The sequence below is a fragment of the Kryptolebias marmoratus genome, linkage group LG5, assembly GCF_001649575.2.
Source record: "Kryptolebias marmoratus isolate JLee-2015 linkage group LG5, ASM164957v2, whole genome shotgun sequence".
NCBI classification, from domain to species: domain Eukaryota; kingdom Metazoa; phylum Chordata; class Actinopteri; order Cyprinodontiformes; family Rivulidae; genus Kryptolebias; species Kryptolebias marmoratus.
In genome coordinates, this window is record NC_051434.1 from 16,376,960 (window position 1) to 16,392,412 (window position 15,453).

Genomic DNA, 15,453 nt, shown 5'->3' on the forward strand with positions numbered 1-15,453 from the left:
CTGGCTGCAGTGACCAGACATCAAGGTCAGATCTCTTCCTCCGTCTTTCTTTTCCTCCCTCCATTGACTCTACGTTTCCTGTGCGCTGATGCTATTCTCAAATTTCTGTCTCTGCCCATCTGGGCAGTTTTATTTCCATTTCCTCCTCTCATCTCTCTGACAAGTGTTTTAAACGAGAGACCCGAAAACAGACAGTTCTGTTATTAGCTTTCTAGTTTAAAACATTTATTGTGAGGACTTGAACCTTATCAGGGGTCGGGTCATTTGATGCATCACGTTTCATCTCCTGGCTCCGGGCTTTGCATGACGCTTGTTTCGAAACAAAATCCTCTAGCGTCATTTTTACAGAAAAGGCAATTAAATGAAGAGGTTTCTGTACTATTTATGTATTTATTCGTCTCCTATAAGTGCACATGACAAATGTCTGAGGTGATTCTCATTGCCGACGCCACAGAGGTGCAACAGTTCAGTTTCAGTATAAAACCTGCACCGTTCTCAGCAGCCAGAGCTGAGCGCTTCATGTGTTTTCGCACCATTCAGGATTTTGTTTGCCCTCTCTTCATGTCTTTTTTTTTTTACATTTGCATATGGGGACCAAAGAGTGATAGTGGAGGAAAAAAGGTGAAACGGTGTCCAGAGGCAGAAACTTCCCATACAGACGGGGTAACGTTTGTTCTCCTTTCCGCAGCCAAGACTACCAACATGGGATTTTCCAGTCGATCGGCTTTAAGGAGTTTCACGACTACCTGACTGCTCCTGAAGACAGCAGCCCGCAGGAGAAAGCCGAACTCAGACACAAAGGTCAGAGAAGCACCTTGCTGAACTGTGGACTGCCTGACTGCTAAATCGGAGGATCCTTCCCGTTTCCTCGCCTCTGTCTCCGCTTCATGTCTGCCCTCTCCCTCTCTCCAGGTGTAGAAGCTTTGAAGATTGCTACCAGGCGCTACGCCCGCAAGCAGAATAAGTGGGTCCAACACCGCTTCCTTAGGCGTGAGTACCCTTCGCTCGGCTCACGAGGCGTTTGTGCGTCCTCCTGTTCTTTGGCAGTCAGCTCTGTCTTTACCAAGATAAGATTCAGACACACAATAAGCCTCCCATTTACTTTATAGTGTTCAAGGGTATATATGGTGTGGGTGTGTGTGTTCAGGCTTCACTTTTCATCTTGTTTTTTTTTTTTTTTAAAGTGCCATTGCATAAAGCACTGAAGCGTCTGGTATTTTTCTGTTTCTGTCACGTTTTCAGTTCGCTGCTCCTTCCCACAGCTCTGGAAACACCCATACAAAAAAAGAAATTGCACCAAAACACGCAGAGTAGTGTGCTTTGACAACAAATCGTACGCTGTGGACGTAATTCTGAAAACAAATTTCACATACACAACATTTTTTTTGTACGACGAGTAATAAAAAACAACAAACAAAACCCTTCTTGCTCCACTCTGTAGCTCACATACTTCACTGTAGAAACATAATTCAGAGTTTAAATAGATCGCAGAGAGTTGTTGGTTTTTTTACGTTTGAGCTGGCATTTAACTATCTTTAGTTTCTTAGAGACTTTACCACCAACCGTTCAACTTAAAGTGCTATAATGTTTCACTTCTTACAGAACAAACTCTTCTTACTCCTGTGAATGTTACATTGCTTGTATACATCAAATTGTAGGTCTTCTGTCACCCAGCATGTCTCTCACTTCTATAGGACTTATGGTTTTCTCTTAAATCCTCCTTGCAGAGCGCGGACATCCAAACTCTCATTGACTTCCATTGTATCTGAGCTCAGAATACCCCCCCTAAACTGGAAGTGAACGGTCCTTTTTTAGCTTGTTTTGTCTCATACAAAACACTGTTGACACAACCAGTCGCTTCTGCTACTGACAGTGAAGAATTATTGTCATTTTTTATTTTAATACGATCTATAAGTTTTGAAGTGTCCGCTTGTCTGAGGCTGACTTTCCACTCTGTGTTTCTGTCTGCCTGCCTTAGGAGCGTTATCAGGGAGTGACCGACACAGGTGTGCGGTTACCACGGTGACCTTAATGAGCCACTAGCAGCAGCTTTAATATTTATTTTGATGCAGGTTCTCTTTATCCAGTTCATACATTTTGTCAGCTTAGATTATTCCAAAAGTAAGTCCCAAATTCCTGTTTTATAACAGAAAGTTGTTCTGTGTTGGAGTTTCAGGCAGTAGCTGCATTTAACATCCTCCAAATGTTGAAGATGTCTGGTGTTTTTTTATGTTTCTGCCAATTTTATCTTATATTTTATTTCCGTCCAGTTGTACTCTTAAATATCTTTGTTGCATAGTTTTTTTTGGAGGAGTGGCATTCACTTTAATTTAGACAGTTATATAAGAGAGGTAATGCACAGTCGTGTCTGTGAGGAAACTATAAAGCTACTGCGAGGGGAGAGTTATATTGGATTAAAGGTAAAAGCGTCTGTGTCAAAACAAAAGCACACCTCTCAGAAATAAAATCAGTAGAAGTAGCTCGGCTCCAGGCCGGTCAGTTTTCCTGCTTCCGCTGTTGTTGCATTGCTTTAAGCTTTTTTTTTTTCTGTCTCTAATATTCCCAAATGTCCAACTTTTATTCCAGCGCTGGTTTATGTTGACAGCGAGAACGTCAGCATGCTACACTGTGACATGGTCGAAAACTTCCCTAGCAGCAGATTAACCTGCTAACCTGTGACTCAATGCAGCCCGTTTGAGCTGCTGTGACGTACCGCGGGGAATAATGTGTCAGGATCCGTCCTCGCCGCACACCTGCAGCTCACACCCTTGACTGCCACACACACACACGTAGCCCCTTGTACGTCCAAATGCTGCAGGGCTCAGGCTCAGGTGGAGTGTCACAGCAAAATGGACAAACGTGTCCGTCAGGGACGCAAAGTTTCCAGTCTGGTCGTAAGTCCCGGAGCCAAATTGTGGTTTAAAATATGCAGAAGGTCTCTAAGCAGAAAGTTGGCCTCCGTGTCCCACCAGCCGCATGCTCGTCAGTAAGCCCGCCTCCTAATCCTGTTAGCCCCGAGTGGCTTAAGGCCACGCCAGGCCCTAAACCACAATGCCCGTCTTTCTGAGCAGCAGCCTACCCGCTGCACGCACCATATGGTCTTCACTACGTGTGTGTGTGTGTGTTACCTCTGTTTTACACATGCAGTAATTTGTCCGTGTTTTGCACAGGCATGCGCTTTTAATTGTGTTTAGCCTCCCCCAAAGCCTCGCTTAGAACAGGCCCCAATGAAACCCTTTTTATTTTTTTCCCCCCTCAAATGAGTTTTTTGCCCCTTTTTTTATTTTCTGTTTTCTGTTTTTTGACGTAACCGCACTTTTGTCACCCAAGAAGTGTCTAATCGTGTGGCGGATTAATAACATCGAAACAACTTAATAAGAAAAAAATCTCCAAATCCCTAAATTAAAATGTTAAATCAAAAAATACAATGTTAAAGGATTGTAATTGTGTCCTGTTAGACTTACTGATTATGACCCTGTTTTTTTGCAGTCTCTGTCTTGTTTTTTTCCTCGGGCGCCTTCATTATGTTTTAAACACGAGGTTAACCGGCCTTCACCTAAAACAACCTTTTTGTTTTCTTTCCACGCCAGCTTCCAACGCAGCACACTAAACCCGCGTTGCCTCTTTTCTGTTTGTGACATGGCGTTTTGATTGCTCAGAGAAAGTTGGTCTCCTCGTCACAGATTTGGTTCCGATTCTAATTTCGACGCTGACCGTTGAATGTTGGCTGTTTGGATGCTTGCGGCTGATCCCTTTGCCACGACTACGTTTTGAGTTCATTTTTATTTATTCAATTGCCCGATTTCGCCTGTGTTTTCTGCACCGAGGAGTCGTAGGGCTCTACGTAAAGACGCTGCGTTGACTTCGCGGCAGCGAACGGGACCAGCTCTGTTCGGTGACGGACTGTATTTCTAAAAATGTAGTCCTTTGGGGAAAAGGTCTACTTATTTTAGATGTGGCTTCTTATTTCGAGCCTTCAAGAGAACCACGTTTTCTCTATTTTTGTTTTAAACGAAATTCTAAAGCTACTGTATGCACAATATGAGCCTGACGGTGCAGGTGGCACGAGTTGAATCAGGCTTAAAGAATTTTAAACCTTTTTATCTGAAAAGATTACGAAGGACAAAAAGAGAGGTCCTTCGGTCTGTTCTGTTGTTTGTTTGGATTTTTCGAAGCCATTTATTCCAATAACAGTCCTGCTGCTGACAAAAGCTCAAGGCATTCAGCATTGTGTGGTACAGTTCAATAAGATATCATGAAGAAGTATTTGGAGGATTGTGTTTTTGACAGCTGCCTGATGAATAATATTAGGAAGGCCTTTGTGTTGTACATATCTAAACCATTGTCAGGCCTTGGACGTTGTCTCGAAACAAAAACTGAACCTTGACAAAGTTAATTACAGCTTTTTTGTAAACATTTATTTTCCCGGAGTATCTACAACGTTTATATGGAAGTCTGCGCTTTATAGCCCCAAAACCTAAAATCCAGAGGTAATGTAAGGGCTTCTGTTTGTTTGCAAGGTATCTCATGAACCTGTGGCCAAATTTTAATGAAACTTTCAGGAACTAATCCTTGGACGTACATCTGCAACTCATTAACGTTTGGAGTCAACACAACACGTCAACATGGCTAATCGGCCATATCAAACGTAAACATGGCTTTAGTTCAGCCATTTTTACAGATATTGAGCTAAAGTTTGATGCGCTAGTAGCTGACAGGCGTTCCAACACATACCCCAAGAGCTAACAAATTGTGCATGAATTGATTTGACCAAAACGGCTGAAACATAAGTTTCTCAAGGCTCTGGCCTGAAAGGTGGCATGTGATGTGCACTCCTTCCAGAAATTCCAGGTCTTTAATTTGACGTCGCACGATCAGAATGTAAACATAACACCAAGGCTGACTGAGGCAGGTATATCCCATTTAAAGGTTTGCATCATCACATGCTTTTTTTTTTTTACGGTTTTAACAACAGGACGCTCGCGTTCTTGCGTCCAGCCCACCTTTCGGCTCGGCGTACCACCCCGTCTGGCTGTGACTGCTGACCTCCTTTTCCCGTTCGCTCTGAGCCTCACGCCCACTCCCGCACAGAGGAGCGCGCTAATCTCTCGAAGCATTACTGGGAACTTGCCCCCCCCCCCCCCCCAACCACACAGCAAGCTCGAGCGACAGGGGTCGCCGGGGTTCAGCCGCGCCAACCCGAGCGTGCGGAACCCGCGGCGGGTGGAAGCGTAAGACGAAGCGGCTGTGACAGACACAGCTTCAGCTAGGCAAACACGGAGAAGTGGGTTAGAGACGCCGGACAACGACCTGAGTGTTGATTTTTGATGTTGGTACGCCGAAATAGGCCGAATCCCAGGCCTGTGAGGTGCAGGCTGAACCCAGATTTACAGCAGAATAAGTGAGCCTGAGAGATGGCGGGCTGCCGTTTAGAGCTGTGATACTTTTTAGCAGGATAAGTGGTTCTCGACTGACTCAACTTTGGTTGCCGTGGGGATTCGAAAACACCAGCTCAGTCAGCTGAAGTTTTAAGTGCATCTGTACGTCGATAGCACAGGTGTGTTTCAGAGGAGAGCGTTTGAATCACTGGATTTAATCACCCTTAATGAAGGCGGCAATCGAAGGCGATATTAATTTCGTTAAGTGCTGCGTTCAATGCCACGAGCGACAAACCGCCTCGGAACGTTCGCTGAAACTCGGCACGGACGCGAGCACGCGCATGCTCGACTTGTAACCACAACACGCAGGTGTGGATCGACGGGGGCCCCCACGAGTGTTAAGTAACAGCGGTGTAGCCATCTTTTATTCAGAAGAGTGAGTGAATGAGTGGATGGAGGGAGGCAGGTAGCGGGGTCGGCACATGGACGGCCTGGTGGAAGCGGTTCGAAGGTAATCTGACTCAGCTGGGGCGACAGGTGTGAGGCAAGTTTACACCCTCGTCTTCTGGCAAGTGTGAAGCTGTCATGACCGCACACGCACACACACACACACACAGAATAAAGCCAAGCGAGAGGTGTTTTCACAAAGGAGCGCCGTGCGACCTCCTCTTTGAGGGGAGATGAGAGGACCGCAGGAGGAGGGGATGTCTGTAGTTTAATAGAAAATACAGCGCAGAGCATGTTTCCAACACGTACATTGTGTGAAAACATCAAAACCTGAAAAAAAAAAAGAGAGAAGAAACTCTTTCCACAGATTGAGGTGAAGAAGTTGGTGTGTTGAGAAAACAGAGGTTTTCACTCTAGTAGAAAGCCCCTTAAGTACAAGGCTGAAATAACAGGGGTGCCACTAGAGAACGCAGCTTTAACATCCTTGTTTTATTTTCAGACACCACGTCGTGTTGCGCGTCACCTCTTTTCTGTCCCCCGGGGACGCAGGAAACCACCACAGGTCGTATGAGTCAGACGAAATGTCACTCAGTGTAAAACTAGCCGGATTATCAGGATTTCTCTGGAGTTGAGTTTTACTGCTATTGTTGTCGCCTTATTTGATTATCCACAACTGCGTTTTGCATATTTGTTCAGGGTTCCCTCGCAGTCTTGTAAAGTAGTTTGCATTTTCAGACTCCGTTCCTTAATGTCTTCAGCCAGCTTGTTTTTGAGTCTCTGATGAAGAACACCTCAAAGCAGACAGATTCATACAGAACTCCATGTTTTATAAATGGTTGTGCCTCAGGTGATAAAGAGAATCCGCATTTATCCTCTATATGTTGGCAATGAAGGGACCTTGCATGGTCAGTGTACCGGACCATTTACCAGATGTTACGTAATAAGAATACAATATGTCCGTCACAAGGTAGCCCAGCCCTAAAACATGCTAAGTCTTTTCTGCTTCACAATAAATGGGATCAAAGTTTTACCAAATGTACTTTATTTTGCATTGACGACTTTAACGCTGGTAGCAAAATTTAAAGTTAGTTAAATAAACTGAAAGGTTTTACTCTCTGCAGACAACTCCATCACTCTACATTTACTGTAGGTTTACATACATTTTAATTCCAAACGTAGCTTTAAAATCGACTGAAACGTTAGAAAAAAAAGTACGAGATTTCAAAATGGAAAATGCAGTTGTCCTCAAAATTATTCACACCCCTGTTCATTTTTGTGATATTCTTTGTTTTTGTGAAGAAATTAATGCTTTTTCCAAGTTTGTCTATGATTGCTTAATGAACAACAACTTAGAGAGTGACATCAAAACATAATTCAAGAAACTTTTTCGTCTCATGAGTATATAATAAATCAATTTACAAAAAAAGCCATGTTCAAAATTATTCATACCCTGGTCCAATGTCTTTCTTTTGTGTTTTTTGTGACTGCTTGGAGACGATTCTTGTATGTGTCCATTAATTTCCATTAATTAATAAAAATGAACAGGGGTATGAATAATTTTGAGGACAACTGTATGTAAGAAACCTGGTCCGTAGAAGGCAAAGTCTTGGCTTGAAAATCCACTTTCTCGACGTCTGATCCGGGAAATCGTTGACCTTTGCCCCAGAGGGTCGGGTCATTACACCAAAGGGTTCTCGGTTGACACGCTCCTTGATATGTTTAAGCACGCTGCTGCTCATTTTAGCTTGCTTGACATTATGAGAGACAATTTCAATAAAAACTGACTTTTTATCCGTTAAGTTTGCAACGTGTACTCGGCAGTGGGTCGCATCTTGTTTACATTTTGAAGAATTTCAGAGCAGCGCCTTTTGAAGGGCTGTTCTCGACGCGTATGAATAAAAGCTCAATATTCAGAGTGAACCAGTCGGCCGAGTTAAAACACTTGAATACAAAATGCAAATTATGACCAAATTGGATGAGTTAGAAAGCGGTGCAGCGTCAGATGATTCAGCAGCTCAAAAAATGTCCTTTTTCTTTCTTATTCAGTCTTTAGATTTAAAACACTAACATGCTCAGTATGTCGGTCATCAGACACAGGACACTTTAATGTTCTCAGCTTTATTTGTCACACCTTCAGTGGTGATGGAGAGAGCCACTGTTCACATGATCTCACGGTAAAACAAAAAAAAAATAACACCAGTGGAATTAGAATCAAAGTCATATACCCAGAAACTATTTTTATCACCATGTCCAGCATTCTGTGATGATGTAAAGCAGTGGTTTCCAATCCTGGCCCTCGAGGGCCACCATCCTGCAGGTTTTCCTTGTTCCTCTGCTCCAACACACCTGATCTGAATCAATGAGTGATTAACAGGCTTCTGCAGAACATGAAGAGGTGATTTAACCATGAATCAGGTGTGTTGGAGCAGGGAAACAAGGAAAACATACAGGATAGAGGCCCTTAAGGACCAGGATTGGAGACCCCTTATGTAAAGCATGGGTTAAGCAGAAAATACAGCCGCTTTTAGTTCATTGAAGATTCGCTTTTGTTGTTTAAAAGACTCTTATAGGCTTTTCAGTCCAGCGTCTCACTGCGTCGCGACTGTTAGAGACCAGATGGCGAACGGCATTCATGAGGGAGTCCCCAAAACGTCTCGAAACGTTCACGGGGGGGGTTCTCGATTTCTCTGTGCTTGAATTTCCCCAAGCGACAAGTTTCCCATTAAAGCAGTCAGTCGTGGAATCTTTTCGGTTTAGTTTCCGACACCTCCACATGAGCTCTCCCATGACTAAAACCATCCAAGGCTACAAGTTTGTGCACAAGAAAACAGGCCGTGATTTTCAGAAGTCGGCTGCACGGCTTGCTGCTCGCAAACTGCGAATTAAAATTTGCCTTTTTTTTTTACTCACAGGTTTGAGTCACCAGCTAGCCTCCAACAATCATAGCTCAGTGAGATACCGCCTTTACAGTCTTCAGTAAACTTAGTTTTATTGAACAAATGCTGCTTAGCAGGTGTCAAAATGTTTGTCCTAGTTTGAACGGCGCTGGCATTTAATAATGCGATATGTCTTGATTTCTCCGAGCAGCTGTTCATAACCCAATTTAGGACTTAACTTCTGCCACGGGTGCAGATGCCTTAATGTGATTGCAGCACTCTGGGCTCGCGTTACTGGATTTTTAAAGCGCTACCACGAATTATTATATGCAGAAAGTGCTCATCAACAGATCTCGCTGATACACTCAGATGTCTGAGCAGCATTCGAGTGATTATAGACACTTAGGAAAAAGGAAAAAATTTGTAGATTTTTTTTTTTCAGTTCCCAAAAAATTCAAATCATAAAATGAGTCGGGTTTTAAGATGATCAGCTAAGCCCTGAATCAGAGGATAAGCTTTCGACGAAGTTCGGTCCCGAACAACGGGGGAAAGAACAAAAGGAGGAGAGGAAGGCAGAAAGTAGAAGAGGAACTTTAGGAAAGAGGAAGGAGCCTGTTGAGAGAATAGAGCCAGTGTTCCAGTGTGAGCACAGTTTGACCAGGGGACACTGAACTAAGGCCTACTGTAAAGTTTTTACAGCAAAACACACACACACACACACACACACACACACACACACACACGTTCTTATCCTCAGTAAACACGAGGATGCTGCTACAGACGACCCCGGGGTTGGTTTGTTTGCAACAGGTGGACTACTGTTTCAACACACAATGCACACACTCGACACTGGCAAGCAGCTGCCCAGCGACAGATTATTCTCCTTGTTTTGGCAAAGTGATCTCTACTAAGTGCTTGAAAGGCAACACTTAGTTTGTAGTGTGTGTGTGTGTGTGTGTGTGTGTGTGTTTAGGATTCAGGCATACACATACTGAGGGGACTCTGATCTGTTGACAAGCACCATAATTGGGACAGCATTCTAATAGGGTCAAAAAGTAACTCTTTATGTTTATTATTGGGTTTTCGGCTGAAGATGTGCTTTACAGTTAATCTTAGACAAGTAATGAACAAAGATATAGCTAAATCTTGAAGTAACGGCTAGAAATCACTTTATTGTCCTCTGAAGTCCTATGTGTTTGTCTGCACGGGCACACAAACCGCCCTGTTCTTTGTCCCTTTTTGTTGTTTCTTATCAGCACTCCCTGAATACACAGTGGATTAGCAGAGTTAGATTTCACCAGATCCTAAGAGAGAATGGACACGAGGGGGGGTTTCCCGTCCAGCATCTGGCAACTCACCACCCGGTGCCTGCCTTTAATTCGCCACTGTGCCCACTGGGACGTTGCTGATGTGCAAATGGCGGTTATTGGAGCACGAAGTATTGTTCAGAGAGATTGAAGTACAAAGTAAGGAAACAGTGGCAACAGGCTGGTGGATTGAGCTCGTTTATTCGGCGGCACTAAAGGTGAGACTTGTGTCCCTGCCTCTGGTGCAGGTACGTACGCCAGGTGACACTCGTGGCACGACAGCCCCCCCCCGGTCGGTGTATCACAAAACACAAAAGAACTCGCATGCAGAACACACAAAGCAACCGGGCAAGTGAAATCTGGAGCTCCGATGAGCATAAACTGCTGTTTTAAAACCGGGGCAGAGTTGGAAGGATAAGCGGTAAACAGAGGAACTCGTGCCGGGAAGCTAAATGAGGCAGGTGCAGAGTGAAACATTGCCATTTCAAATTGGTTTATTTTGGTTTTTACACTTTTTGTAAGCTATTTAAGTAAGCACAGCTGGCCTCGTCTTGAACAACAACAACTAAAAAAAAAAAAAAAAATGGCATGACCTGTTTAAGTGGTTTCCTGCGTAACAAACCCATAATATGGAAATTTAGACCAGAGGCAGCTGAAATGTGGCCTGCGCCTAAGATTTTGTTTAGATGCAGTTTTGTGGCTCTGTGGAAACGTCGTTGTTTCTGAGCAGACTCTGACCAAGTTAATGTTCCCGGTTACACAGATGAGTTAGTCAGTGTTTCTCTGCAGTAATGTGGGCCCAGACATCAGTCAGCACGGCGTCTGCTGCCCTACGATCCACACTTCAGTCCGTGGGGAAAGGATTAAGCCATAATTGAGTTGGCAAACAGTACTTTAAAGGTTAATAGGATTCATTTGCATGAGAACCTGTTTAAAGGTGGGCTTGGCCAGCCTGGATGAAGATTGATCATATTTGAGCTCGCAAGACAAATAAATACACCCCCCTCTCTCTCTCCGTTTTGTGTTCTTTCGGAAGCTCTGTCCTCCGAGGAGGCACGCGGCTAAAACGACACCTCCAAATAATGAGCTTACGTGCAAGCTCAGCTCACATTTCTTTGTTTCAACAGAAAAAAATCTCCACTTGAAGGACTAAATGGACCTTCCTCTCCGCCTACGTCGCAAAAAGAACAGGGAAGCGTCCACTTTGTTTTGTGGGGGGACAGGGTGAACCAGCAGTGATAGTGCAGTAAAAAGGGTGCTATGATGCCAGTAACTGATCCTACAGTCAACTGGAAATAGATGGTCCGATGTTAGTAGAGGAAATGGCCGTTGTCAACTTGTCACACCCAGCAAAAGCATCGAACTTTTGGCATTGTGAGATACCCTTAATATTCAAGCAGTGACCTGAGTGATGGGACAAAGGAATCAGCTGATGATCTAGCTTATTGTCGGCTTTAGGGTTGGTATAGCCCCTGCTGGCATTTAGAGCCTCCAGTTAACCTAAGATGGCTGTTTATAGACTGTGGGAGGAAACTGGAGTACCCGGAGAACATGCAAGCTCCACACCGAAAGGTCCCACCTGGAAGACGAATCTGTGACCTTCTTCAGCTCTAGCCAACTTCGCCTTTGTATGGGGGAGCACACGCGGCTGCAGTGCACTTCTGAGCAAAAAATCTAGTGTATCATACCTCAAATTTTGATTAAAAGAATCATTATACAAAAAAATGTTCATTTCCTAATAATAAGACTTGAAATGTTTCCTTTTCCAACTTCATCCGTCCTCTATGAGAACGAAGTTTCACGTCATTTGTGTGCTGGTTTAAAAAACATATAACTAAGTCCAGCATGTTAAAGAGTTGTAAATCCTAAGCACTTCTTCCACTTCTTAATGGGGGGAAAAAGCTAAAGTAAAGATGGAATACGCGTCCAAACAGTTCAAAGCTGAAGTAGGTGCTGGTAAGTGTAACGCTCCCGGAAACCAGCTCTTGTCACGGGTTTTCTTTAACAGCAACAGCCTGTTTTCTCCGCATCGACGTGTCTCGACTGAGCGCGGGGCGGTTGCTCTTCAGACGGACGGGTGCAAAGACGAGCGGGGCAGGGGCTGCTGCTGCTGCTTCTGCTGCTGCTTCAAGCCCAGGCCTGGCCCGGAGACTGCTGACTGGTGCAAAATAGAAACACGGGGGTGGAACCTTCAGAGAGCTGGAGAAGTGACTGAAAGCCGAGGCCGAGACTGATGGCGAGAGAGAGAGGGAGGGGGGAGAGACATTATCGAGCCAGTGTGAGTCAGCAGGTTGATGGAGCTTCGGGGTGCGGCTCGAGCACATCACTGGTTCTGTACGGTTTCCTGCCGGTTTGTGCCGGTCCACTCCAACCAGCTGGAGCCTGTTTGCTTCACTGGATGCAGACCCAGATGACGCAGGTCGCAGACGGCGCTCCGTGTCGGCCGTATAGATGAAACGGACTGCATTTATTCCGTGACATTTCAGGCGTAAAAGCAATTAGCACATTCTCTGTCCATGCTGTAATATTTCGCAGCCACTTGAATTGTATTTAAGGCTCATTCTAATAGAAGCAGTTTGTGGGAAATATCAGCTTGGGTTGGTTTTATTGGCAGCCTGTTTCTAATCTGAACGAGCACGTCTCCCCGCCTGTGTGCAGGACCAGGGGACAACGTCCCCGCCGTGTACGGCCTGGATGTGACGGACGTGTCCAAGTGGGAGGAGACGGTGCTGAACCCTGCACTGCAGATCCTGGACAGCCTCAGCAAGGTGGGGCCTCAGCAGACTAAACCGTCAGCTTCCTGTCAGCCGCTCCTGGGTACCGCTGCGGATCCGGCGCGACACTTTCATCTTGACCTCTGCTTTGTTTCTCCGCTCTTTCTTCTCTTTTGTACATTTCCTGCTTTCGCCGTCATTCTGCGTTCTTTATATTTGTTCGATTCTTCTCCTTGTCTACATTTCTTAAATCCCTTTATTCCCTTACTGACCTTTTATGATACTTTAGTTTTGCTCCTTTTTTTTAATCTCTTCTCGTCTTTTAGATTCTCGCTGCTTTCCATTCCTCTCCTCGTCGGCTCCTAAAGCTTCTTTCACGCCTGCGCTTAATCAGCCCCCAACCGAAAGTGTCAGCGTCATGTCGGAATGAGCTAATTGGCGCTTTTCTGTGGCGTTTTAGTAAAACACACACACCGTTTTTCGTCGCAGCACCGCTGAAGGCCTGAACAGCTGCAGAAAGGCAACAAAACCAGTGGGTTATTTTGGCTTCTTTCAGCGTAATCCGACTAAAATAAAACGTGCAAAAGCTCCGTAAAACTTCTGTTCCATCGTTTCACCTATAATGTGTTAATTGGCTGCAACATCTAGTTGTTTTCTCCAACTCCTGAACCTAATGAACAAGGTAAAATTGTGTTTGTATTGTAGCTTTTCAGGTTGTTTGTCTGCATTTTTTTGTTTTGTTTTGTTTTTTATCGCACCAGCTGATGACATTAACGACTTTCTCCTTGAGTGAAGTCGGAGCAAATTCAACCTTCAACACAACTTTTCTTGCGTGAGCCTTTTATATAAGCGCCCACGATGATATAAGTGCTTTAATGTTTATATCTCAGTTGATTTATTTCCCAGTTTCACACAAAAGGCAAATGTTACCCATTTTGTGTCTCGTTCCGTTTCTTTGACGTCGTCCTTGTGTTCGTCTCGTGTCTACAGAGGGGTTCAACTAGTCGAACCTCTTTTCTTCCTGTCATCAGGGTGAAGAGCCAGCCGTTGCACCAATCAGAGTGCAGGGAGGGGAGCAGAGAAACACACAGAGCTACCACACCTGCGACCTGTGCGACAAAGTCATCATCGGAGACCTGGAGTGGACGGGTGAGGCGCCGAATGATCACGCCCAAACTTGTTGTCCTCATTTTTATTTATTATTATTATTATTATGTATCCCTGCAGCTCTTTGCTTGATTTGAAGTAAAATGTTGAATTCCTGAAACAAAACAGAACCACTCCTGATGAGCATTTTCTACCTTTTGTTTTTGTCTAAATGGAAGCAAAAGCTTAAAACCTTTAAACTCTTAAAGTGATTGTTCAGATTCTTAGAAGTGGAGCTCTGTGGAAAGGTTATGAACTATTAATATCTTAGTTGTTAAAAATAGCTTTTTGAATGACCTCAGTTTGAAGAAAACAAGTTTAAATCCTACAAGATCGACAAGCTGACAGTTTTGTTTTTTTTTCAGGCCATTTTGACTCAGTTAATGGGATTAAAGGGTCAAGGATTAGATTTTGACAATTAAATTTAGACGGCAACGCTAGCTGAAAAAATGCAATATTTTATCCTGTTTTCTTTTTAAATATCATCTTCAGTCAGTAGTTGTGAGCACATTTGAGCCTGAATACCTGAAGGAATATTCATGCCTGTTTTAGTCAAAAAGAACCCTTGTTTGTAAAAACAGACTATAATTGTGATAAATATTTCCATCCCTGTTTATGCAGCTCACCTGAAATCCAAGAAGCATCACTATCACACGAGGAAGAAGAGGAAGCTGGATCCAGGCTGCGACCCGCCCCAGAGCGCCTGCGCGCCCCCCGTTCCCGCAGGAAACCCTTCAGAGGACGAAACCTGTCGGGACTCACCCGGAGACACGAGGACGGTGCGCGCGGACGTACCCGTGGCGCTTCGAAACCTGCGCCGACTCTGATCTGCGTCTGCCGCCTTTTCCGTTTTCCCGCCACCAGACTTAACCGGCGGACGATTCTTAAAAGTTTCCCTGCAGGGATCTTCACTGACGAAGCGCCTCGGTAGATGTCGACGGACACGAGACAAATCCTCGAAACGGTCCGGTTCGACCCTGCGTGCACGTGGGGTCGCAAGGATCAGTTCAGTTTGTGGCGTTGGTCGTTTTGCCTCAGCTTGAATCAAATTATAAAAGTAACTTATTTTTTTTACGTTTGCTAAATACTCCAGACACAAAAGTCTGATTATTATTATAATTCTTTCAATGCTTCAGTGTTTGTTGCCATTTTTAAATATACACATTTCAGTCTCTATTTTGTTTTCCTTTAATAAACCAGAATACTTGAGAAGTTTCTCCCCTCACAGATGCATTTCTGTCAACTAAGTAAAAACAATAAGGAGCTTTCAGCTGGACGTCAGCAGAAGTTTTACCTTTCTGTTATCGGAGCTCTTAGCGGCATGCTCACACAGCACCCAGCACTGCGCCCCTTTTTTAATATTTTTTTTGTCTTAAAATGCACCCCCCCCCCCTTTCTGCTTCTTTGTCTGTTAATGACTAGTTGGCTCATGTCTGCTCCGACGGCGGCACAAACCGCGAGGAGACGGCGGTTGTTTACCCGGCAGCGGTGTTGGACCTCGCTCAAACGAAGGTGTGTCTGCCTCTTGTTAAACCGTTTAAACAATGTCTGGCACGCTTCCAAAGGCCTCCTTTTCCATCTTCTC

The 15,453-nt window shown here is 44.5% G+C and overlaps 1 protein-coding gene across 1 annotated transcript in view; it reads left to right on the top strand.

Moving 5' to 3' along the window:
* Window positions 1-15,093, top strand: part of trit1 (tRNA isopentenyltransferase 1) — a 41,640-nt gene extending 26,547 nt beyond the window's left edge. The window contains exons 7-11 of the mRNA XM_017420945.3: window positions 689-801; window positions 913-990; window positions 12,667-12,776; window positions 13,754-13,871; window positions 14,490-15,093. Coding sequence (XP_017276434.1) covers window positions 689-801; window positions 913-990; window positions 12,667-12,776; window positions 13,754-13,871; window positions 14,490-14,695 — 625 coding nt within the window. The 3' untranslated portion in view covers window positions 14,696-15,093. The remainder of the gene's footprint in view (window positions 1-688; window positions 802-912; window positions 991-12,666; window positions 12,777-13,753; window positions 13,872-14,489) is intronic.
* The last annotated feature ends 360 nt before the right edge of the window (window positions 15,094-15,453 follow it).